Here is a 26,771-nt window from a genome sequence, read left to right as displayed (position 1 = left end):
ACCCGAAGAGGAATGTAACTTTTGGAAGGTTCTGCCCAAGAGGACTCTGGAGGCTCAGTCACTGAGTATATTTAAGGCAAGACTGGAAGATTTTTGGATAATAAGGGAATTGAGGAATATGGGGTCAATGCAGGGAAATGGTGCCTACCATGGTTTTGTTGACTGGCAGGAGCAGGCATGAGGGACCAAGTGGCCTACTTCTGCTTCCATTAATCACGCTCCGAATGCAGGACTGGAGGTATGCTGGGTGGTGAAAATTCCTGCAACAAGTCGTCAGCTTAGCTTTGTGAATGGGGTGCAGGAAGAAGCCAGTGGTGGCACCACCTTTGATAGCAGCATTGAGGGGAAAAGATTATTCAGACAAGGCAAAAGGTGAAATGAACTTGCAGGTAGTCCTTTTGTACCTGTTGAACAATCAGAATCAGATTTAGATTTCTTAGTAGTAACATATGATATGAAATTTGTTGTTCTGTGGCAGCAGTACAGCGCAAAGACACAAATCGATAAATTACAAAATTAAATAATTAGTGGAAAATGCTCTCCACCATATATCTGTAGATATTTGTAAGAGTCTTTCATGACGTACCAAATCTCCTCAAACACCCAACAAGGTAAAGCCGCTGGCATACCTTATTCGTGATTGCATCAGTGTGTTGGGCCCAGGACGTCGACGCCCAAGAATTTGAACCTGCTCACTCTTTCCATCACTGACCCTCAATGAGGACGGGTGTGGCTTCTCCCGACTTCCCCTTCCTGAAGTCCACAATCAATTCCTTGGTCTTGAAGACAGTGAGTGTGAAGTAGTTGTTGTTGCCACCCCTCCTCCCCACCACCCCTCACCCCAACACCCCATCGGCCCTGGTTCCGCCTTCCACACACCCCCTTCCCCCCCTTGCCCAGAACCCCAAATGTCCAACCAGCCCCCAGCCACCCTGCCCCTCTATACCCCCTGCGCACACCCCCCTCTCTCTCTCTACCCCCCTCTCTCTCTACCCCCCCTCTCTCTCTACCCCCCTCTCTCTCTCTACCCCCTCTCTCTCTCTCTACCCCCTCTCTCTCTCTCTACCCCCTCTCTCTCTCTCTACCCCCCTCTGTCTCTCTACCCCCTCTCTCTCTCTCTACCCCCTCTCTCTACCCCCTCTCTCTCTCTCTCCCCCCCTCTCTCTCTCCCCCCCCTCTCTCTCTCCCCCCCCTTCTCTCTCTCCCCCCCTCTCTCTCTCTCCCCCCCTCTCTCTCTCTCTCCCCCCCTCTCTCTCTCTCTACCCCCCTCTCTCTCTCTCTCTACCCCCCCCTCTCTCTCTCTACCCCCCTCTCTCTCTCTACCCCTCTCTCTCTCTCTACCCCTCTCTCTCTCTCTACCCCTCTCTCTCTCTACCCCTCCCTCTCTCTACCCCCTCCCTCTCTCTACCCCCTCCCTCTCTCTACCCCCTCCCTCTCTCTACCCCTCCCTCTCTCTACCCCTCCCTCTCTCTACCCCTCCCTCTCTCTACCCCTCCCTCTCTCTACCCCTCCCTCTCTCTACCCCTCCCTCTCTCTACCCCTCCCTCTCTCTACCCCTCCCTCTCTCTACCCCTCCCTCTCTCTACCCCTCCCTCTCTCTACCCCTCCCTCTCTCTACCCCTCCCTCTCTCTACCCCTCCCTCTCTCTACCCCTCCCTCTCTCTACCCCTCCCTCTCTCTACCCCTCCCTCTCTCTACCCCTCCCTCTCTCTACCCCTCCCTCTCTCTACCCCTCCCTCTCTCTACCCCTCCCTCTCTCTACCCCTCCCTCTCTCTACCCCTCCCTCTCTCTCTATTCTCTCTCTCTACCCCTCCCTCTCTCTACCCCTCCCCCTCTCTCTACCCCTCCCCCTCTCTCTACCCCTCCCCCTCTCTCTACCCCTCCCCCTCTCTCTACCCCTCTCCCTCTCTCTACCCCTCTCCCTCTCTCTACCCCTCTCCCTCTCTCTCTACCCCTCCCTCTCTCTCTACCCCTCCCTCTCTCTCTACCCCTCCCTCTCTCTCTACCCCTCCCTCTCTCTCTACCCCTCCCTCTCTCTCTACCCCTCCCTCTCTCTCTACCCCTCCCTCTCTCTCTACCCCTCCCTCTCTCTCTACCCCTCCCTCTCTCTCTACCCCTCCCTCTCTCTCTACCCCTCCCTCTCTCTCTACCCCTCCCTCTCTCTCTACCCCTCCCTCTCTCTCTCCCCCTCCCTCTCTCTCTACCCCTCCCTCTCTCTCTACCCCTCCCTCTCTCTCTACCCCTCCCTCTCTCTCTCTCTACCCCCCCTCTCTCTCTCTCTACCCCCCCCTCTCTCTCTCTCTACCCCCCCTCTCTCTCTCTCTACCCCCCCTCTCTCTCTCTCTACCCCCCCTCTCTCTCTCTCTACCCCCCCTCTCTCTCTCTCTACCCCCCCTCTCTCTCTCTCTACCCCCCCCTCTCTCTCTCTCTACCCCCCCTCTCTCTCTCTACCCCCCCTCTCTCTCTCTCTACCCCCCCTCTCTCTCTCTCTCTCTCGTCCTTAATCTCTCTCTCTCTCTCTCTCGTCCTTAATCTCTCTCTCTCTATCTCTCTCTCTCTCGTCCTTAATCTCTCTCTCTCTATCTCTCTCTCTCTCGTCCTTAATCTCTCTCTCTCTCTCTCTCTCGTCCTTAATCTCTCTCTCTCTCTCTCTCTCGTCCTTAATCTCTCTCTCTCTCTCTCGTCCTTAATCTCTCTCTCTCTCTCTCTCGTCCTTAATCTCTCTCTCTCTCTCTCTCTCGTCCTTAATCTCTCTCTCTCTCTCGTCCTTAATCTCTCTCTCTCTCTCTCTCGTCCTTAATCTCTCTCTCTCTCTCTCTCGTCCTTAATCTGACCCTCTCTCTCTCTCTCTCTCTCTCTCTCGTCCTTAATCTGACCCTCTCTCTCTCTCTCTCTCTCTCTCTCGTCCTTAATCTGACCCTCTCTCTCTCTCTCTCTCTCTCTCTCGTCCTTAATCTGACCCTCTCTCTCTCTCTCTCTCGTCCTTAATCTGACCCTCTCTCTCTCTCTCTCTCTCGTCCTTAATCTGACCCTCTCTCTCTCTCTCTCTCGTCCTTAATCTGACCCTCTCTCTCTCTCTCTCTCTCGTCCTTAATCTGACCCTCTCTCTCTCTCTCTCTCTCTCTCGTCCTTAATCTGACCCTCTCTCTCTCTCTCGTCCTTAATCTGACCCTCTCTCTCTCTCTCGTCCTTAATCTGACCCTCTCTCTCTCTCTCGTCCTTAATCTGACCCTCTCTCCTGCCCCCCTCTCTCTCCTGCCCCTCTCTCTCTCTCCTGCCCCTCTCTCTCTCTCCTGCCCCTCTCTCTCTCTCCTGCCCCTCTCTCTCTCTCCTGCCCCTCTCTCTCTCTCCTGCCCCTCTCTCTCTCCTGCCCCTCTCTCTCTCCTGCCCCTCTCTCTCTCCTGCCCCCCTCTCTCTCTCTCCTGCCCCCCTCTCTCTCTCTCCTGCCCCCCTCTCTCTCTCTCCTGCCCCCCTCTCTCTCTCTCCTGCCCCCCTCTCTCTCTCTCCTGCCCCCCTCTCTCTCTCTCCTGCCCCCCTCTCTCTCTCTCCTGCCCCTCTCTCTCTCTCCTGCCCCTCTCTCTCTCTCCTGCCCCTCTCTCTCTCTCCTGCCCCCCCTCTCTCTCTCTCCTGCCCCCCCTCTCTCTCTCTCCTGCCCCCCCTCTCTCTCTCTCCTGCCCCCCCCTCTCTCTCTCTCCTGCCCCCCCCCTCTCTCTCTCCTGCCCCCCCTCTCTCTCTCTCCTGCCCCCCCCTCTCTCTCTCTCCTGCCCCCCCTCTCTCTCTCTCCTGCCCCCCCTCTCTCTCTCTCCTGCCCCCCCTCTCTCTCTCTCCTGCCCCCCTCTCTCTCTCTCCTGCCCCCCCTCTCTCTCTCTCCTGCCCCCCCTCTCTCTCTCTCTCTTACCCCACCACTCTTCATTCTCCCACCCCTCCCTTTCTCTTATTTTCTGAGCTCACTCATCTCTCCCTTGTCCTTTCCTCTCTCCTGCCCACCAGTCTCCCTTCTGTTACATCTTTGGATCTGCAATTTGTTTGAACATTTTTACATATGATAATCTACTGATGAAGCTTGCAGTTATTTCTTTTTGAATTGTATGGATCAATTACTTTTCTATTCCTGTATTGCCATGTGCCTGCACAGTTTCAAGTAATGATACTTCAATAAAGCCAAGGCAGGTCTCTTACCTCGGCACCATTTCTCTGCACTAACCCTGTATTCATTGGTTCCCTTAAACTTTGCATCCTGAGTTTAAAAGGTTAAGTCGTGATCAGAAGAATTTTATTAAAAAAAAACATCTACCAAGAGATACCTTACAGTTTTTGGCAAAGAGAGTGATACTGGAGGAGGTTTGGCTGATGTCACTGATCATGATCTCAGTTGCTGGCTTTTCCAGGTAGTGTTTTGGAAAATGTGAGGCACTTGCAGATCACCAGCCATTAAGGGAGTGTCGTTGTGCTTCCTCTTTTGTATTCAAGTCCTTAATTTTGCACTTTGTTCCATCAAATGTATAAAGACAAGCAGGAATGGTTGACTTAAGAAAAATCCAATCTGAGTTCTATCTCAGACTTTGTTGTTGGAAGATTGGCATATGTTGCCCATTGGTAGATATGCTGGAAGGTGATGGCAGTCTGTCTCCTTCAACAGCTGCAGCCCATTGATGAGTGTGATCCTCAGAATCAGGTTTATTGTCACTGCCGTATGTCGTGAAATTTGTTGTTTTGAGGCAGCAGTACAGTGCAAGACATAAAAATTACTAATTACTATAAGTTACAAAAACAAATAGTGCAAAAGAGGAATAAGGTAAGGTAAGTAAGGTAAGATATCTTAGTCACATGTACATTGAAACACACAGTGAAATGCATCTTTTGCGTAGAGTGTTCTGGGGGCAGCCCACAAGTGTCACCACTCTTCTGGCGCCAACATAGCATGCCCACAACTTCCCAACCCGTACGTCTTTGGAATGTGGGAGGAAACCGGAGCACCCGGAGGAATCCCATGCAGACACAGGGAGAACATACAAACTCCTTACAGACAGCAACCGGAATTGAACCCGGGTCGCTGGCGCTGTAAAGTGTTATGCTAACCGCTACAATAACGAGGTAGTGTTCATGGGTTTATGGACTGTTCAGAAATCTGATGGTGGAGGGGATCCTGCTGTTAAGTAGAGGGTTCCAGGATTTTGAATTATTGATGGTGAAGGGTAGGAAATAAGTTTTCAAGATGATATGGTCCATGGATTGGAGAGCAACTTGCACATGATGGAATTCCTTGTGTCTGCTGCTCTTGGCCTTCTAGGTGGTAAAGTCAGTGGGTTTGGGAATATGAAATAAAAATGGAAAATGCTGGAAACACTCAGCAAGTCTGGTAGCATCCATGGAAAGAGAAACAGTTAACATTTCAAGTTGAGGCCCCTTCATCAGAACTGATTGGCATTTCTTTATATGAATAGTATTTTTGGTTGTGCCATGAATGTGACAGGCTTACAGAGTTTTGTTCTCTCCAGCACATCCATTCATTTATGAGTTTTCACACTGAGGTTCATTACACCCTTTGATCTTTCCTTCTGTTTCAGGAACGGAATCTGGACTGGTTTCCCCGTATGCGTGCCATGTCGCTTGTTAGCAGTGATGCAGAAGGAGAGCAAAATGAGCTGAGGAACCTGCAGGAGAAGCTGGAGTCTACAATGAAGCTGGTTGCAAACTTATCTGGCCAACTGTCTGAGCTCAAGGAGCAGGTAAACGGTGGCATCTCATGTTTCTCCGTGTGAATTATCAACAATAATTGTGGTGGTAAATGCAATGCTGGATTAAACCACTAAGGCTTGGTAGAGAGTGTAAAATCTGGAAAGTACCAACAAATGGAGTGCGCTGCTGAGTATATCCGGCATTTTCTGTTGTTATTTTAGTTTTTCAACAACTATAGTTTTGCTTTTGGCTTGCTGATTAGAAGAGGTACCCTGCCTGTTTGCCTGGACTCAACTCATTGGCCGCTTCTGTGGTTCAAAAGAACATTTGATGTTCCATCAAATTTCCAAGCTGTCCAACTTGTCTCCCAAATACCCTGCAAATCTTTCTCTTTTTGAGTATTTATCCATTTCCATTTAATTGCTCCCACCACCCTTTCTTCTCCCCAGACTCTCTTTGTCTATAAGCTGTGGTTACTGACCTTCCAGCAGTGAGAATCTATTTCTGATAATTGACTCTATTAAAACCCTTCATAATTTTTGAATACCTCAATTAAATCTCCCTTTAACTTTCTCCGCTCTCAGGAAAATAATTACAAGTTTCCAGATGGCTTCATAACTGTGGTCCTTCATGTTGGTGCCATTCTAAGAAATTTCTGCTGCTCTCTCTCCAGGTCCTTAACACATCTCCCAAAAGATCCTCCTTTAAATCTTCACCTTCTGTGTTTCCAATCCTGTATTAAGAAATATATTTGGATCTGTTTGTGATGAGCCTTGAACAGCAAACCTGTGAAGTTGGTGCTGGAAAATGGGATTGGGTTGACAAATATGGAAACCACAGGTCATATCGCTGCCTCCTATGTCATAAATTCTCTCAAGGATTCCATGTGTCCCTATTAAGACTGAAAATTGACTCTAAACTAAATTCTCAATGGTCCAGCAACAAAGTGTTTGAATAGGTCATTGTGCTGTGGTCATAGTCATCCATGGCTTTCCACATGAAGGGTTCTATTTGCAACCTCCTGATCATGACTTTAGCTGTTGCAGAAGTACTTAGTGGATGTGAAACTGTTCCATTTAACTGTTCCCCCCACCACCCCCACCATAGGATCAAGTTCAGCCTGGTGTTTGGGTACAGTCTGTCATCTGCATCCTTTGGCCCACGAAGGCTAGCAGGCATCAATTAACTTCCTTAACTGCCATTGGAGAATGTTGAGGCAGGGAAATATTGAAAGATTAAATCGATAAGTGTAATGCAAGGCATAAATTTCGCCTGAATTAGCATGGGAGTTGATGAAGCACAGCCTGCTGCAGAAGCTACCTTACCTTTTTTTCTTTTGAAACCACGAATGACAAATCGCCCTTTGTCTAAAATTGCGTGCCTGAAGTTTTTGACTTGATTATAGAGATTTCACAGCTATCCAGGTTTGACCATGTTGAAATTATGATGATTAAGATGGGAAATGTGTACTTATTTCGTGCTCATTTTACATGCTTAAGATATTGAAAGGTATCTTCAGAGTTTAGTGGTGATGTTGCTAGTCAGTTTGTTCAAATGAGATGAGCATCTTTGACATAGACAAAAGTCAACCAAGACATTGAGGAGAGCTCCTTTAGCTATTTTTTATTTTCGGCACTGGGTCTTTCACATCTACCTAAGCAGGTGGTTGAGGTCTGGTAATTTCCAATCTGGAAGACAGTGCCTCTAACAATGCAGCACTGTCCTAACGTTTCAGCCTTGTGGTACATTGAACTAAAGACCTTCGGAAGCAGGTGAGTATGATCCAAACTGACACCCAGTTAAAGAGGGCTGAATGTGCTTCCCCATTAAATAAAAGGCCAAGGAGAGCAGAAATTAGGCTGATAGAACTTTCAATCAATTAAAAGGACCTAACCTGGAAACCTGAAGTAAAAACAGAAAATGCTAAATGCACTCATCAGCTGAGGCAATAGTTCCCTCTCTCCACAGGTGCTGCCTGACCTCCTGAGTATTTCTAGCATTTTCTGTTCTTATTTCAGATCTCCAGCATTTCCAATTTTTTGACTTTCTAACACTGGGATTGGCTTTGTTATCATTGCTAATTATTCAATTTAACAGTGCTGCACTGCACCTGTGTTTCTAACTTGGTGAGATCACTTTCATTTAAGTAATTTCTATTGCAAAGACTTTCTGTTCAGTTTCCACATTTTTTCTAAATAACACAAAACCAAATCCACTTGAGAGGAAAAAGGAAGTATCTTCAAATTGTCAGTCTTCACGATGCTAAAAATGGTTTTGTGCTTTCTTTCACCTGCCAAATAATCTAGACAGAACCAAGACGTTATACCTCATGTGATATGTTAACTGCGACAGAACCTGCAGATTGGTTCCCTTTATTTTCCACCCAGACATACTTCCCTAAAAGTAATTTTACTCTCTTTGTACTGCCTAGCATTAACCCTTTGGATTCTTGCTTCTGCCTTCTAAACCAAGCACTGAAAATGCACCACTGTTTTCTTATACTAGGGAGAAAGAAATTTTGGGAATTATAATCCCCTAGTTTTTAAAAGGAAATGATTGCTGAGAGCCTGTTATGACAAATAAGCTCCCTAAATTATACGTTAATTCAAAAGAATTTTCCGAAGATCCATCCAATGCCTTTCCTCCTCTAACTCTATGTTGATAACGATCTACTGTTGTGAACTTCATATGTTAGGCACCTCCTTGTCGGTGAGTACATTGGATAAGTTATTGCCCTTTCCTGTTCATTTGGTTGTTCCATTAGGAAAAGGCACTTAAGATCTTTATTTGATCAATGACTACCCAATGGGTTGAAGCCAGTACTGTAGATAGAAGTATGTTTGAGACCTTGCAAGGGAATCTAACAAATTAAGGATCAGACTGGAAGTTGAACCTTGATAACCTCTGGTTTGTAGTTGTGCCACAGGCGGGACAAGATGAGGAAAGAAAGATCTACCTGTGACTTCAGGACTCATGGATAAGGAAAGGGTTCACAATCATGGAGCATCCCTTATAGATCTGGGGAAGCCCAAACCAAAGGCACTGCCTTTACCTAAACTGGAATAACACCAATGTCCTTGCAGTAAGGTTAATGGGGAGGCTTTAGACCAACATATCAGAGTGAACAAATTCTTGAAGGGTAAAGAGAGGGAGAAGGATGAATAAACTGTCTAAATAGAATGATAAGGTTCAACTGAATTGTAAGGTAAAATGATATCATTAGAAGGTGAAAGGAAGGAATGAATTGGGGGTTGGATCAGTATTTTCTTCAGAGAGCTGTCCTTAATATGGCTGTAATAGCAACTGGAAGTTAGACCATAAGACATTGGAGCAGAATTAGACCATTCGGCCCTTCAAGTCTGCTCTGCCGTTCGATCATGGCTGATTTATTTTTCCCTCTCAACCCCATTCTCCTGCCTTCTCCCCTAACTTTTGACACTCTTACTAATCAAGAACCTATGGACCTCTACTTTAAATATCCCCGATGACTTGGCCTCCACAGCCGTCTGTAAGCAATGAATTCCACAGATTCACCACCTTCTGGCTAAAGAAATTCCTCCTCATATCTGTTCTAAAGGGATGTCCTTTTCTGAGGCTGTGCCCTCTGGTTCTGGACTCTCCCACTACTGGAAACATCCTCTCCAAGTCCACTCAATCCAGACCTTTCAATATTCGGTAGGTTTCACTGAGATCCCCCCTTGTCCTTCTAAAGTCTCGTGAGTGCAGGCCCAGAGCCATCAAATGCTCCTCACACTTTTAACCCTTTCATTCCTGGGATCATTCTTGTAAACCTCCTCTGGACCCTCTCCAATGCCAGCACATCCTTCCTTAGATATGGCACCCAGAATTGCTCACAGTACTCCAAATGTGGTCTGACCAATGCCTTATAAAGCCTCAGCATTATATCCTTGCTTTTTATATTCTATTCCTCTCGAAATGAATGCTAACATTGCATTTGCCTTCCTTACTACCGACTCAACCTACAAGTTAACCTTCAGGGAATCCTGCACTAGGACTCCCAAGTCCCTTTGCTCCTCCGATTTCTGAATTCACTCCCTGTTTAGAAAATAGTCTACGCCTTTATTCCTTCTACCAAAGTGCATGACCATACACTTCCCTACGCTGTATTCCATCTGCCACTTCTTTGCCCATTCTCCCAACCTGTCCAAGTCCTCTGCAGACTCCCTGCTTCCTCAACACTACCTGCCCCTCCACCAATCTTTGTATCATCCGCAAACTTGGCTACAAAGCCGTCAATTCCATCATTCAGATCATTAACATATAACGTGAAAAGTAGCGGACCCAACACTGACCCCTGCAGAACACCACTAGTCACTGGCAGCCAACCAGAAAAGGCCCCCTTTATTCCCACTCTTTGCCTTCTCTCTGTCAGCCAGCCAATCTTCTACCCATGCTAGTACCTTTCCTGTAACACCATGGGTTTCTATCTTGTTTAGCAGCCTCATAGGCGGCACTTTGTCAAAGGCCTTCTGAAAATCCAAGTAAACAACATCCACTGACTCTCCTTTGTCTATCCTGCCTGTTACTTCCTCAAAGAATTCCAACAGATTTTTCAGGCAAAGTCTCCCCTTAAGGAAACCATGCTGATTTTGGCCTATTTTATCATGTGCTTCCAAGTACCCCAAAACCTCATCCTAAATAATGGACCCTAACATCTTACCAACAACTGAAGTCAGGCTAATTGGCCTATAATTTCCTGTCTCTTGCCTCCCTCCCCTCTCAAAGAGTGGAGTGACATTTGCAACTTTCTGGTCCTCCAGAACCATTCCTGAATCTAGTGATTCTTGAAAGACCACTACTAATGCCTCCATGATCTCTTCAGCTACCTCTGTCAGAACTCTGGGGTGTAGTCCATCTGGTCCAGGTGACTTATCCACCTTCAGACCTTTCAGTTTCCCAAGCACCTTCTCCTTAGTAATAGTGACTTCACTCACTTCTGCCCCCGATTCTCTTGAATTTCTGACATGTTGCTGGTGTCTTCCACAGTGAAGACTGATGCAAAATACTTATTCAGTTCGTCCGCCATTTCTGTCCGTTAGGAAAGGGAGAGCAAGCTGAAGGGAGAAGGTTAAGTGTTACACATTAGAGATGTTAGCAATTATGATAGATCATGAGAGACTAGACACAGGATTAGACATTGCTTTACTACCATTCAATGATATCAAGAATCATGCAGGTCACTCCATCATTGCTTATAAAAGTTGCAGAGATCTTCAGCTGTGAGGTTCATTGAATAATGTTGTTGGCTTTTCCTGTGTAAATGCCATGAAACATTGTAAGTTTCAGTGCAGCATTCTCTATTGATCTGTTGCAAGTTCTTGCAGCTACCAGCAGTTAGCATAGAATATGTGACCTCTGCAGTTGGTTCTTAAAGGGATGTACAATATAAGCAACACACTCCCCTGCAGCTGGAAGAGTTGCTACTGAATGAATGGGAGCCACAATGATGAGATGGGTCAGAAGGATGCACTAGTGCAAAACAGTGCCCAAAGGAGGTAATTTTTGTGCATGGGGCCACTCGTTTGGGATACAGCCAAGTTTGCTCCAGGCCAGAAATTGCCACAGAGACTTGTAAAGACTAAGTGCCCTCAATGAATGCCTTTGTTTCGGGGAAGACTGCAAATCTGGCAAATGCCCTGCCCAATCTGCCTGTTCCTGTGGGCTGAATGAAAAGTAGATGAAGTCGTCTCTTGCTGACCATAGAGTTTCAGTGACCTCTGAGATGTGGCATAATTAGCAGTAGTCGTGAGGAATAGTCCTGGGACTATCAAGCCGAGAGTGACATTGACCATGACATCCAGGGTAAAGCAATCCAGGCACATGTGAAGCTGTGTTTGACATCAATTGCGGTCACATCTCTGTGAGGACAAAGAATGCAGTTTGAGGGTTGGCTCTTTAAATAGCAAAGTTTTGGGAGAAATAGGGTTAGTAAAACCTAGTGGTTGAATGAGTTGGAAGAACTGTTGCTTTTCAGAGAAGTGAATTTGAAAGCATCATACCAGACAGATTTTCATTGTTGCACTACTGCTGACATCATTTGGGGAGTTTTGCATCAGAAGAAAGCTATCAGGACAAAAGAAGATCCTACTGTATGGTTAGAAGTCAAATTTCCCCACAAGTGCCAAGACATCCTGAAACTTGCACTATGTTACTTTACTCCAGATTATGTGATTTTCAACAGCACTGCATTTTTTTTATTATGCAAACAAATTTCTGAACAAAAATGTTTCCTTTAAAGGGAAAGAGCTGAAACTACACCATATATGATAGTACTTTCATATAGGTTAAGAAAGAGTACATCAAAGGGTAGATTTCCATGCATAAACAGAGAGCTTAAAACCAAATAAACACATGATGATAAATTGTTACTGGTAATATTTTGTTCTGAAAATAAGAAATATAAAAACTAACTTAGGAGCTGAGAAAAGATAAAAAGGAAACTTGAAAGTCTTGATAAAATGAAAGGAAATTGGAAAGTTTTATAAACTGGTGAAAAGTAAAAGAACAACTAAAAGTGCGAAGACCTCTTGGGAGAAGCAGCAAAAATAATGAAGATGAAAGTAAAATGAAAATAATAAATATTTTGCAGTTGTTTTTTTTCCCAAATAATGGTAAAAGAGAATGTATGTGTCCTGGGGGAGGCAATGGAACAATAGTCAAAGATATTCCAAAAAGGAATTAAGAGGAAGTTAACAGGACTCAAAATGGCTAAGTCAATGTACAAGTATTACAGGTGAAAGGGAGGGGATGGAAACCCGGTTGTAATTTTTTAAACCAATTATCAATGTAACTTCTGTTGTGGGATTGAAGGATAACTTCTAATTAAAAATGGAGGGAAGTAATTTGGACAGTCTTAGACCAGAGTTATTTGTGGCAGTTCAAATAATTCATACTTCAGGGTGAAAGTAGTGACCATATGTACAGAAACAAACTAATCAAGAGCCACCCTGTGAAGATTTGCTGAAGACAAGTCATAACAAACTTTTTATTACATTTTTATTGGAGGTGGTCAATCTGATAGGCAAAAGTAATTCAATAAATTGTATTGGAGACACAAGGGACTGCAGATGCTGGAATCTGGAGCAACATGCACAAAGCACTGGAGGAACTCAGTGAGTCAAGCAGCATCAATAGAGGGAAACGAGCAGTCAATGTTTCGGATCGAGACCCTTCATCTGGACTGGAAAGAACAACTAAAGGCGGAAGCTGTTGGACTTTCAAGTCCAGATGAAGGGTCTCGACCCGAAGCGTCAACTGTCCATTTCCCTCCATTGATGCTGCCTGACCTGTTGAGTTCATCGGGTGCTCTGCGTATAAATCAATGAATTGTATTCCACTTTTTTTTTAGAAAGATCTCTGGCAGAAAACTGATTTTATATGAAGGATAATGTAGCCATATGAATAAAGAGGTGGATGGAGAATATAATCAAGAAGTCATGGCTCACAGTTATCAGCTGTACTTATGAGTTTGGATAGCAATATTATGGTTGGCCAAAAGTGTCTAATTCAAGAATTGCAACATAGAATGAGTATTCTAAAAGGTTACAGGAAGTCGCATGATAGCAAAATGGGCAGATAGTTGGTAAAAACAGTTCAGTGTAGAAAAACATGAAGTAATGTACATCAACAATCAGAAGTGGTATAGTTTAAAAGGGAGCAGTGGAACCTTGGTGCACATATTTAAAGATCACCAAAAATTCATAACAAGATTTTGTTTTAAAAAAACGTGTTGCTCTTGCAACTGCAGTTATAGAATACAGAAGTGTGCAAGGTTATTGTTAAACTTGCACAGCTCTTTTCTCATGCTAGAGTATTATATGAAGCTTTGACAAAGGACATAGAAATAATGAAAAAGGTACATTGTTCATTCATCTATAGATGGAAGGTTACATTTATAATGAGACTTTTGAGAAGTAGGTGTTCCCACTAAAAGTAAAATGGTTAAGCACTGATATTCTGGTGGTCTTTGGAATCATGAATTATTGTAATGAGATAGATAATATAGTTTCCAGTGATTATTGAGATGATATCATAAAAATTGTTTCAGTGATAAACACGATCAAATGGGTTGGAAAAACATTAAACAGAGGAAAGTGAGAATGTTGAATTTTCTATCACAAATTGTTGAAGTAAGAATGGCAGATTATTTAAAAGGAAATTAATATTTATTTTAAAACCTAGAGTATCATTCATGGGTGTGAAGAGAGAACAGAGGAGAAAACCCATCAGAACACTTAAAGGGCCATAACAGTCAGAGCAATTTCAGCTGATTTTAAAATTTAGATGCTGTACTTAGTATGCATCAGGTGGTCTGGGTGCCAGGTTCTGCTCAGTCCTGCAGCTTCTACATACATTTTTTTTTATTGATAGTTACAGAAAATGCTGGATCTGTGGAAACAGCGTTGACATTTCAGGTAGAAGATGCTTCATCAGAACCTGTCTGACCTGCTGAGTGATTTGAGCATTTTCTATTTCTATTGTTGTATATTTATCATCCCACAGGGATGTTCTTGCGCACAGTTCCTATTATCTTTTCTCAGCTTGCATCCTACCAATACTGTGTGGTGCTTGTACCCTCTCCAGCATAAACCAGTGCAGATTATGCTGCCTATTCATCTCTTAACGCCCAACATCCTCCTCGGGCTTACAGTCTCTGCACCTTGCATTTGTCAGCTCCCCCTCTTTAATACCATACTGATGTGTCAACTACATATCTGCCCTAGATAAAATCTTTAACTCCTCTGATGTGTAATTTCTTGGATGTTTGCTGTCTTATGTTTAAAAATATTGATTCAGCGAACATAGAGATTGGGATCATTGAAGAAAACCATGAGACCAACTTTATTGGCTTGGAACTTGAGAAATATGAGCAGAAGTAGGCCATATACTCCCTTGAGGCTGATGTGTCATTGTATTAGAGCATGGCTGGTCTGATCTCTGGTCCCAACACCTCTTCGTGCCCAATCCCCATGAATCTTTGTTCCCTAAAATCTAATTTGCCCTTGAATGAACTCAGTGACTCATTTGTGTGGGTTATATAATTGCACAGCCCTCTGAAGGTAGAAATTTCTCCTTGTATCCATAAAGTGGCTGACTTCTTATCTTGAGATTGTGCCCCCTATTCCATGACTTTCCCATAGCATCTTCCCTCTCCAACTACATCAGAATCTTCGTAATGAGCTTTCATTATTCTAATCTCCACAGTTTTTAAACCCATTTTGCTCAGTTTTTCCCCCACAGAGTTGTCTTAGCCCTCCCACCCATCCCAGAAATCATTTGTTGACCTTTGCTGAACGCCATCTGACACAGCTATGTCCTTGCATCACTAGATGCAGTACTGTTGGTGTTGTTTTACCAATGTTCTGCAAACTTGTAGCAAGATTTTTTAACTCTTATACTCCATCCCCACGGTAAAGGCCAGTTATATTATGTTTTAGAGTCATAGAGCATAGAAACAGGCCCTTTGGCGCAACTGGTCTACGTCGACCAAGATTCCCATCCAAGCTAGTCCATTTGCCCTCGTTTGGCCCATAGCCCTCTAAACTTTTCCTATCCATGTACCTGTCTAAGTACCTTTTAAATGTTGTTAACGTACTTGCCTCAACCACTTCCACTGGCACCTCATTTCTATATACTGACCACTCTCTTGGTGAAAAGGTTGCCCCTCAAGTTCCCGCTAAATCTCTTCCCTGGAAAAAAGACAGGGTGAATGCGTACAATATATGCCCCTCCATAATTTTATACACTTCTATAAGATCACCCTTCATTCTCCTATGCTCCAATGAAAATAGTCCCAACATGCTTGACCTCTCTCCATACCTCAGACCCTCGAGTCCAGGCAACATCCTCAAATCTCCTCTGCACTCTTTCCAGCTTAATGACATCTTTCATATAGCAGGGTGACCAAAACTGAACACAATATTCCAAATGCAGCCTCATCAATGTCTTGTACAACTGCAACGTAACATCCCAACTTCTATACTTCGTGCCATCGTGCCAAAAGCCGCCTTCATCACCCTGTCTACCTGCGACACCACTTTCAGGGAACCTTGTACTCCTAGGTCCCTAAGGCAAGTTGTTCCATGATTCTGTGCCATTAAGCAGTCATAGTCAAAAAGCACAGAAATATCTCCTGGTCCACAGAGCCTGCACCAACCATCAAGCACCCATTTACATTCATCGTACACTTATTCCATTTTATTCTTCCCATATTCCTATCAACTACTCCCCCACATCCCCCCCAATCACCTACACACTAAGGGCAATTTATAGTAGCCAATTAACCTACCAACCCACGTCTTAGATGTATGAGGAAACCAGAGCACCTGGAGGGGGAAACCCACATGGTCACGGAGAATCTGCAAATTCCCCACAGACAGCATTGAAGGTCTAGATTGAATCCAGGTCACTGGCTATGTAAGGCAGCAGCTCTACCAGCTGCACCACTGTGTTGTCAGCATGGTCTTAGATCGTGGTGTAAAATGTTCAAGTAATGGATGAGTGGCTCATCAATGGAAAGGAAAGTCATACTGGCTTCAAATTGGCTGGCCAGTTCAGTGTCACCTACTTTAAACCATTGCTGAGGACCAGTGTCACCCACCTTTGTCTGTTGGTTGAAATTCAAGTCAGTTGTTGAAAATCAGAAAAATTGCATATGTTACAAATCTGAAATGAAAACCAATTGCTGGAAATACACAGCAGATTGGGCAGTATCTGCGCAGATGGGAACAAAGTTAACGTTTTGGGTCAATGTTAAATTTGGCCTGAATTGTTAAACTGCTTCCCTCTCCACGGATGCTGACTTGTTTCCAGCTTTTGGTTTTCATTTCAAGTCAGTTATCCCTTTTGCTCCATGGCAAGACTTGATGGAAGAGAGACGGGGGACCCACATAAGAATTGGCTTTGCATTTAATTTTCGGGTTAAATTATGTCATGGGCTCCTACATTAATGTATAGATTTCATTCATTTTTGAATTCTTTTCTCACACCCACCCCACTTCCCTTGTTCAAGAAAGTGAACAGTTGGAAGTTACGTAGTGCAGATACCACGACGGAGCATGGGAGTGAAAACATCCCCCCCCCCCCCCGCTGCATTCTGACCATCTCCCCATTTGCCCCTCCTCCTCACGCCCTTCATCTCCTCCAAAATCAGCCTTCCTGATGGGGTGGCTAAGATCCTAAATCATGGTACCAATGGAGCAACTTACGCCAACTATTTCAAGGCATAGGTCACCAACAATCAAGTATAATATATCCAAGTTTGCTGATAATATAGAGCTTTGTGGATGTGAGGAGAAAGCAGAGAGGCGTTGTGGGGAGATAATCAGGTTAAGTGGATGGGCAAGGCATGACAGATGGATTAAATACATTTTAAAAAAATGTGAGTTCATCCACTTTTGTAGAAAATAAAGGCATATTATTTATTTACGTGGTCAGGAATTGAAAGCTCTTGATCTTCAGACTTGGATGTCTTGGCAGAGGGTATGTTCACCTTTACTGCAAGAGGATTTGAGTATAGGAGTAAAGGTACCTTGCTGTAATTATATTGGGCCCTGAGGAGTCTGCATCTGGAATATTGTGCACAAGTCTGTACTCCCTACTTAAGAAAGGATGTACATGCAACAGAGGAAGTGCAACAAAGGCCCACCTGATTTGATTCCTGGGATGATGGATATGTAGTATGAGGAGAGATTAAGAAGAATGAGTGTAGGAAAATGACATGAAACATATAACATTCTTGGAGATTGGCAGGATTGATGCAGAGAGGATGTTTCCCTGGCCGGACAAACTAGAAGCAGGGCTCACAACCATTCAGGATAGAGGTGTGGACAAAAGTCTTCACCCAGAGAAGAGTGAATATTTGGGATTTTCTACTAAAGAGGGACACAGAGGCGCAGTCACTGACTATGATCAAGACTGAGAAAGATTGCTTTTGAAAATCAAGCGGCTACCATGGGGAAGTAGGGCTAGCCATGATCTCATTGAACAGCAGAGCAGTATGAGGAGCTAAATGAGCTAACTTCCATTCCAGTTTTTGTGGACTTTAAGTTGCTGTTTTCTGATTTCCTCCCTCCAAACTTATTACTTTTAAATTGATGGCAACAGGATCTGTAAAATCTGTGGCAAAATGCACGTTCATAAATAAAATGCATCTTGTATGTAATGGTGATTCAGAAAAGAACCTTAAAGGTGGATGTGACTCATTTCTTAACCTGCAAGAACTGAAAATAAATGGCATTTACAGTAAACTCAAGCCTTGAATGTGTAACATGAAACTGAGGATCTCCTGCCCAATCTGACTCCTGCGTAAAATCACAGTTTATCTGTTGTCTCAGTGAGTGCAGCAGCTACAAATTCCTTTAATGTCTAACTGCCCAGATTGAAGCCTGCTGAAAACTTAACCAAACAAAATGGGCTCGCCATTTTGCAAGTCATTCTGCTGATCGTCAAAACTCTATAGACACTTTTTTTCCCTCCTCATTTGCTGGGTAAGTTTTTTTTCTTTTGTTTCTAGTCACCTTCGATTTTCGATATTAAGATCAATAGTTTTTTTTTCTTTCGCCAAGAATTCAATGCCATATTTTTGTAAGAGGGGACCTTTTGAAATACATCCTTCATATGGTTCATAAGTTTTATACACCTTGTACTATTGAAAGTAAAAATGCATCCCCATATTTGAATGCATTCTTTTTATCCATCAAACAAAGTAGTTTGAGGGAACTCGGCCTTTTCTCCTTGGAGCAATGGAGAATGAGGGGGGACCTGATAGAGGTATACAAGATGATGAGAGGTATTGATCGGGTAGATAGTCAGAGGCTTTTCCCCAGGGCTGAAATGGTGGCAACAAGAGGACATAGGTTTAAGGTGGTGGGGAGTAGGTATAAAGAAGATGTCAGGAGTAAGTTTTTTACTCAGAGAGTGGCGAGTGCATGGAATGGGCTGCCGGCAATGGTGGTGGAGGCAGATACGATAGGGTCTTTTAAGAGACTGTTGGATAGGTACATGGAGCTGAGAAAAATAGAGGGCTATGGGCAAGCCTAGTAATTTCTAGGGTAGGGACATGTTCGGCACAGCTTTGTGGGCCGAAGGGCCTGAATTGTGCTGTAGTTTTTCTATGTTCTAAACATTGAAATTGCTTCAGCTACAGGAAGGTTTGAAGTCACTTGCTAAACATATGGTTTAGAGTTGTAGTGTATCTGTGTCTGTGGGTAAGAAAAGATGTACTATTCCAGGCAATGCTGTCTCAATTGTCTTGCTGCGTCATACAGGTGTACATTACCATCTTTTGAGGAAGCAGGTTTAAAAACGACAGGGTTTCCATAATCACTATGGTCAGATTGTCGGAAACGGTGACTAATTACAAAACAATCAAAATGAATAGGACCTGGTAGTTTTCTCAAACGTTACAATGGCACAGAGAAAAGGTTTCTCTGTTTCTTCACTGTCACTGGAAAGAAACTGGAAAGTGAACACTGGCTAGTCTGCAGTTCCAGTAAACCAGCTTAATGCGGAAATGTAGGAGGAACTCTTGTTCCAATGTAGGAGTAAAACGTAGTCCTGTGCACCTGCTCCGTGACAGTGTGGCACTTTTAGCCCATCTTTATTATGCTTTCCCTTTTTGAAAAGGAAAAGTGTAACAGAGTTGTGCCATGGTTCTGCAAGGTCTGAGGTCTGGGTTAAAATTCAGGTCGTTACTGGCATTACACCTTTGATATCAAAATATCTTTTCAATCCCAATCGGGCACCTGAAATTGTCTCCCAGTTCGAGATGGAACACTGGTGAATTTAATTAGTTTTAAAAAGATAATGGCCATTGACTTCATCTCCAACATGAAATGGTACGTGGAATGGAAATTTCAAATACCGTCCACCCTTAGAAAACTGTCAGTCACAGCTCAGTCAGTCCTTTGCTTCAACTGATGGAGATGGATTTAAGACAGGATTGCTCAAAGAATAATCTATTTTTCATTCATTTTGATGTCATCTTACCCACTATATTTTTTTCCCTTCATCTCCTTTGTTAAAAGAGATGAAGATTAAAAAGGTTCTGAAAAAACTTAAATGAGTAGTAAAAATGGAAAGGAGTCAATTTGATTAGAGTGCATAAATAATTCTGGAATAAATTTGCATAATACAAGACTGATCCGGTTTCAATTTCAATCCAAGTTTTAAAAAAAAGCAGAATTTGCAGATTAAGAGCACAACCAAGAAGTGCACTGCCAATGTCACAGATGCTGCAGTTGTAACTTGCCTCCCCCCTCTACCTCTCCTGAAGCCCACTTGAGGGATTCTGATGATAAGACAGGTGCCTCAGAATTAATGCTTTTGGTTGGGCAAGCTACCTTAGGAGGCTCTTTCAGCACCGGTGGTGAACCCCAGATATATAAGTTATGCCTGAGGTCCAATTTCTTTGGCCCCTCAGACATCTGAGCCAGATCTCACAAGGCCCCAGGCTAATCATTGCACCTAAATTTCTTTACCAGAGACTGGTTATGTTTGTTTTAGTCCCCAGCTCAAATGTCATAGATTTCAGCATCAATTTAAAGATTTCTTTTTCAGCTCTTTTAAATGATTTCTCTCTGCTGAAATCCTATTCACCCCACCACACCAGCAAAGAAATTAGAAATGCTGATATAGTGCAGGTGTAGTTAAGGACAGGAACGCACAGGAGAGGGTGCAGACCAGATTCACTGTGATGTTGCTCAGGATGGAACATATCAGTTATGAGGAGAGGCAAGATAGGATGTTTGTTTTCCTTAGAGCAGAGTCCTGATAGATGTTTTCCAAATTTATGAGAGAGATATATAGGGTGGATGGTGAGAAACCTTTCCCCATGGCAGAGATGTCCAAGGATGTGCTCAAAGCCTCCTTGGAAACAAAACAGCATCCATGCTCCTTCATCAGGCACCACCTTGCCCACCTGTGGAAGAACCTGTGGTATCGACCTCATCCGTCACCCCAGAACCCACAAATCCAGAGTGGGAGCAAGTCTTCCTTGACCCCAAGGGCCTGCTGAAGAAGAACTAGGACTTGTGGGTGGGCGATGGGTGCTAACAGCATTGTTGTCGGGGCCAACAGCTCAATGCTAATCAATTTTCAAATAGTAGGGAAAAGGACTCCGTGTGCTTCTTGACAAATCACAGTTGTCATTGTTATTGTGATCCAGGGAAAACTTGCTGCGATCTACTCTGATTGGCCAAGCAAAAATGGCTATGTACAGGGACTCCTTCATTGTCTGACCATAGATATGGCAAATGTCAACACAAGCAGACAGAGACCAGTAATTATTGTAATTAACAAACCATTCTCTGGTCATTTCCAGACTTGGTATGCTCTGTGATGTTTTAGAGCCCGAGCAAATCCCAGCGTACCCAGCATCATATATTCCACAACTCCCTGTAAATGCAAAGAATTGGCCATAACACCAATTCCTAAAAGTTGGATTGTTTGCAGGATTTGGCCATGTGCTTCAGTAGCTATCATGTGGAAAACATTTAAAAATAAAAATGTCAGTAAAGTGCATTGGGATATCCTGAAATCATGCAAGTCATTGTATGAATTGGTATCAATTTTCCCTTGATTTCTGAATATCTTCTTGAAATCAAGACTTCTGTTTTGCAAAACACTAGATAATAGCAGAAGTAATTTCTACAAGCTGGCTTCCACCTGATGCTAGTTATTCTGATGCCAGTACACCAAAGGTGTTTCTATGGATGACAGCCTAAGGTGCCCCATTTAGCAGTTGTTAGCATTGCAGAATTTCCAAATTCCACTTTCACACCAAGTCTTGTCTCAGTTTCCGGAGGTCATCTTGAAATTTTGGGAAACCCTAGCAAAAGTCCGCTTAAAGTCGAGAATTGTTTCAAAGGCACGTCACGTTAGCTAGCTTCGTGTGGTAGATCTTATCGAAGGAAGCAGAGTTGCTCTAGAGGGGGTGAATCAACTTCACCATGGTTTTGAAATAATAGTGCTGAAAATTTTACTGCAAGCCTTAAAGGGACACATTTTTACCTTGAAATGTGAAATAAACACTTCAGATGCTTTAAGTTCAATGTAGAAAAGTAGATTAGCGAGTGTTCTTTCAAGTAATCTTGTAATTAGCACTCAAGGTTTTTGTCTTCCTTGGCAAGCCCAACATGTCACACCCACCCAACACTTTACCCCACCCCAAAAGAAAATATTTTTTTCAGTAGCAAAGTATTGGTTAAGGATGTAAATGTAGTCTGGAGAAATTAGGAATAGAAAAAATGTGATTGCACTTAAGGGGATGCAGAGGAGATTCAACAGGATGTTGCCTGGATCAGAGGACTTCAATTATGGAGAGAGATTGGATAAGCTGGGCTTGTTTCCACTGGAGCGAAGGAGGCAGAGGGGTGAACTGAAAGAGGTATATAAAATTTTGAGGGGCATAGACAGGGTAAATAGAATCTTTTTGTAGGAATGTCAAAAACAAGAGGGCATAGGTTTAAGGTAGAGGAAGAAGTTTTAAAGATTTGTGGGGAGAATTTTTTTTACACAGTGGTTGATATCTGGAACTCACTGCCAGAGAAGGCCGTGGAGTTAGATACAATCACGATGTTTAAGAGATATTTAGGTAGGCATTTGAATAGGCAAACCATAGAGGGCTCGGTAATTGGTTTACTATTGTCACATGTACTGAAGTACAGTGGAAAAACTTGTCTTGCATACCGTTCATACAGATCATTTCTTTGCAACAGTGCATTGAGTAGTACAAGGCAAAACAATAACAAAATGCAGAATAAAGTGTCACAGTTACAGAGAAAGATACAAGGCCATTATGAGGTAGAATTGAGGTCAAGAGTCTTTGTCATATTGGGGCCATTCAATGGTCTTTTCACAGCGGGGTAGAAGTTGACCTTGAGCCTGGTGATGTGTGCTTTCAGGCTTTTGCATCTTCTGCCTGATAGAGACCTAATGCAGGCAAATGGTAGATGGGCAGAATGGTGGCATGGGCATGGTGGGCCGAAGGGCCCGCTTCTGTGCTGTATGATTCTGTTTTCCCTTGCTCCAGCATCCCCAACCCTAACACAAGTCTGAATTTTCACACACTCTTGTTGAACTTGGCCAAAGTCTGTAGCTATAGGTGCAGATTTTTTTGTTTTAGGAAACGTCTGATGAGCAACAGATCTACTGCTTGAGAGTGCACTGCAAATAAGAGGATGAAAGTTGTACGATGTCATAGGCCTTGAGGTGCCTGTAGCAGCAAAAACTCAGTTAGAAACGGCTGTTCCTCTCTACAGCACCTTTCATGATCTTAGGGCATCTGAAAGTACTTGACAGCCAAGTGAAGCCCTTTTGAAGTGTAGTTGATGCTATTATGTAGAAAATGCAGCTGCCAATTATGCACAGCAGGATCCCACAAACTAGCATGTTCAGGACCAGAAAATCTGTTCCAATCACTTTTGTTTGAGGAATATTTTTTAGGTCCATTAACTGTTGTCACAGAGTCCACCAGGTGGCCTCCAACCCTGCAGTTGAGTCTATTTTCACCAAAAAAAATAAAACAAATTTAATTGCCTAAGGTATATATAAAGTTGCTGTTTGCTCATTTGCAAGTCTCCCCGTTGGAAGGGGCTGTTCTGGCAAGTTGGTTCAGGGCATGCATCAGCTTTGGGGAATTCCTTTTGGATGGCATGGGAGGGATTATCACTTCCACATTGTTTACATGCAATACGAATGGTCCCATCTTGGAAGAGGAGTAGCCCACTTGTTCCTCCAACCTATTCCACTATTCCCTTACAGCCTGGCTGATCTTCTGCACTCCATTTGCCTGCCTCTGTTCCTGAAGACCCTTGTCCAAAAAAACACTGCCCATCCAGGGCATTTCCCAAGCAACAAACAAAATGCTGGAGGAACTCAGCAGATCCAGCAGCATCTGTGGAGGAAATAGGCAGTCGATGTTTTGGGTTGAGATCCTTTATCTGGACTGGAAGCAGAAATCACAGAGGGGAGTGGTGAAAGAGGGTCTCTCAGAACTCCCATCAGAGGAGATAAACTTCTTCAAAGTAGGCATACCTTTGCAGAGACTTCACAGTGAAGTACCAAAATGGAGACACAAGAGACTGCAGATCCTGGAATCTGTGGAGGGAAATGGACAGTCAACGTTTCTGGTCAAGACCCTCCATCTGGACTAGAATTTGTCTCCACAGATGCTACCTGACCTGCTGAGTTCCTCCAGCATTTTGTTTGTTGCTCCATATACCAGGATCTGCAGTCCCGTGTCTCCAGGGCATTTCCCATTTCCAGTGTATGGAAAAGGTCCTTCCATATATTTGTGCTTGTCTGTCAGTGTTCCTTGCTCTGTACCGCTCTGTACAGGTCACAGTCCAGAGAGTTGAACAGTGAGATATCGAGGGAATACTTCACTGCCGCAGATGCTATCTTTCAATTGAGATCTGTCTTGGATGCAAAATCCCATACTGGTATTTCAAAGTATGTGTAATTTGACCCTGTGTCCTGGCCAATATTTAACTCTCAGTAAACATTTATAGAGCAGATTATTTGCATATTATCATTTTGCTGCTTTTAGAGCCTTACCAAATGTCAATTAGCTGCAATATGTCCTGTATTACTTTTGAAATATAGTCACAAATGTTGTCCATTGGCTGGAAATTACTTGGGGGCATCCTGAAAGGGATGTGAAATGGGTTTGTTAAGTGTACATTTTTACATTTTTTTCTCCTGGCTGACAGGTCTAATTTTATGCCCCTCGTTCTTGATTGCTTCACAGAATCAATATTTATCTGTATCCATCTCCTCAACTCCATTTATATCTTCATTGCCTCCATGCTGGGAAATGTACATTGTAACAAAAAAATAGGGTGAAGATCTGATAGTATTGTCATTCATTGTTTTTAACTTTCCCTTCTCATTATCACAGAGACTGCTTCAGAGTTTATTTACTGAAGGGAAATCCTAGCTGGTCAGGAAATACCAGGAAAATGAAATTTATTTGTGCAATGATTCAGGATGATGGACAACATACAGTGAGTCCCCCTGACAGACTGCCAGGCAGTTAATTGGCAACTTGGACTTTGGGGAGCATTACTAACATGATTTAGCAACTTGAACTTAGAGAGAGCAAGATTCCAAGAAAGTTTCAGAGTGTCCCTCCTTCAACTTTCCAGTGATGTTTATGTGAAGGTTGAACAAATAAGAGAGAACTTGAAGTTTGTTCTTGTTGAGGTTAGACTTGTTCGCTGATTCTGAAATCCACTAAGGTAGGTTCCATGTTTTTGGTTACTTCTGTCTCACTGTGCTCCAACCTACAGCTCCCTTTGTGTTTATCTCATTTTATTTTCTCTATTCATACTGATTTGCAAACCCCACCACCCCCTGGCTCTAACAAGGCATCTTATTCATTTTAAAAGGGATCAACCAACCCACTTGTAGATGAAGTGTGAATATCTGGTATTAAGAAAGATATTAAAAAACACTTTATGGCATCAACTCCTAAACAGAGACAATGATTCCCCTCATTGCCTGTGTGTCCATTTGGATATGGAGCATGTGTTATTTAAAGAATGAGGAAGGGTGTACCTATGAACAGACAGTCGCTGAGGAATAGTGGACACAGCTGCAGCTCCTCTCCTATAATGGTTCAGGATGGGTATAAACCTACAAAACTGCTCCAAAAATGGAAATTGCTTTTTGCTAATGCATTCTAATCAAGCAGCTGCTTGCAATGCTAGCTTTCTCTTTTTAAAAAAAGAGATTATAATAATTTGCTGGGCTAGAATGTACATTTGCAATAACATCTGCCTGTTTATTCACACTGCTATAATGTGACTCACGTGAGACTTCATCGAAGCCTCTCCCTACACTCAGTGATCTGTTGAAGCTGGCCAAATACAAGTAATGTCAGGAGGTTGCTCCGCCAACATAAACTGTTATGAAATCCTCTGACTCAAATCCTTTGAGCAGCTTTAATATGTTGTGTTTCTGAGAATATAAATTTCTCAAGAGCTCTAATGGAACTTCTGGTTTGTGTGTGTGTTTTTTAAAGATGACTGAGCAAAGGAAGCAAAAGCAACGGATTGGTCTCCTCGGGCATCCTCCACACATGAACATTAACCCACAGCAGCCAGCCTGAAGGAGATGTTGCCATTTTGGATGGAAATAGCTTGGCTCAGGACCTGTCACCCTACTACTGAACCAGTATAAGATTTCAAAATGTTTACTTGTGTGCGCCATAGGAAAAAAAGACACTTTTTAGTCTCTTGCTACTGTTACCTAGATTCCTAAGGAACTGTTTCCTGTCACACTCATTGGGATATTCTGCTTCTGTTGCTGCCAAAGATGGAATCATAGGTGTTCTTTAAAGTCTCCATTTGTAAGCAGCAGGGTTGTGGGTAGTGGCGGAGCTAGCTTCTCATTCTGGGGAGGGGGTCGAGTTTTACTCCAAGGGCCCATCATTACAACTTTGGGCAGTTGCAAGGGACAAGCCCACCTTAATTTTAAGGCTAGGGAGTTTGAAGGGGGAGGGTGCTGATTATCCCCTGCTTGCTCCACTTGTGGCTGTAAAGTAAAATAAAGCACATTTGAGGAACTGACTGTCAGGATAAATGAGTAGGGCAGAGGTTTTTGTATGTACAGAAAAAATAATTGTGTAACCAGTATTTAATGTCCTATTTTTGTAAGTTGATGTGCAATATGACTAATGAATATGCAAAATACTCATTATAACTTTGCATTTGTAGATGAACACTGAAGTGTACTACCTGTGAGGAGCCACATTGTCTTTTGCTAAATGAATATCCACTTGTTTATTTTCATTGAAGCTGAAAAAGGATGAATGGAAAACTTTTTGTATATTTGCTGCCTTAGTTTAGTTTTGTATAAGTACCTCAGTTTACAGATGGCAGACAAGTCAGTGACCAAGACAGTAGTGTTAATGACTGAAAATATACACAAAGCACTAATATTATACAAATTGAGTGTGATACGACAGTTGTACGATGCATATGAAAAGCTATTTAATAAATATATAATGCTGCTTTGGCGTGTGACTTCACTGCTCGTTCATTTTGATGTCAATGTAGGTCATTTT

General features: G+C 43.3%; 1 protein-coding gene and 1 long non-coding RNA gene across 2 annotated transcripts in view; one reads left to right on the top strand and one right to left on the bottom strand.

The window, feature by feature from the left end:
* itpr1b (inositol 1,4,5-trisphosphate receptor, type 1b) overlaps positions 1-26,723 on the top strand; it is a 440,649-nt gene extending 413,926 nt beyond the window's left edge. Inside the window, 2 exon segments of the mRNA XM_052018719.1 lie at positions 5,569-5,730; positions 25,728-26,723. Coding sequence (XP_051874679.1) covers positions 5,569-5,730; positions 25,728-25,814 — 249 coding nt within the window. The 3' untranslated portion in view covers positions 25,815-26,723.
* LOC127571953 (uncharacterized) overlaps positions 1-26,771 on the bottom strand; it is a 167,161-nt gene that overhangs the window by 122,270 nt on the left and 18,120 nt on the right. The window lies entirely within an intron of this gene.

This window comes from Pristis pectinata, chromosome 6 (genome assembly GCF_009764475.1).
Source record: "Pristis pectinata isolate sPriPec2 chromosome 6, sPriPec2.1.pri, whole genome shotgun sequence".
Taxonomy (NCBI): Eukaryota; Metazoa; Chordata; class Chondrichthyes; order Rhinopristiformes; family Pristidae; genus Pristis; species Pristis pectinata.
The sequence above is the reverse complement of the archived record's forward strand: the minus strand, read 5'-3'. Positions and strand labels throughout refer to the sequence as shown.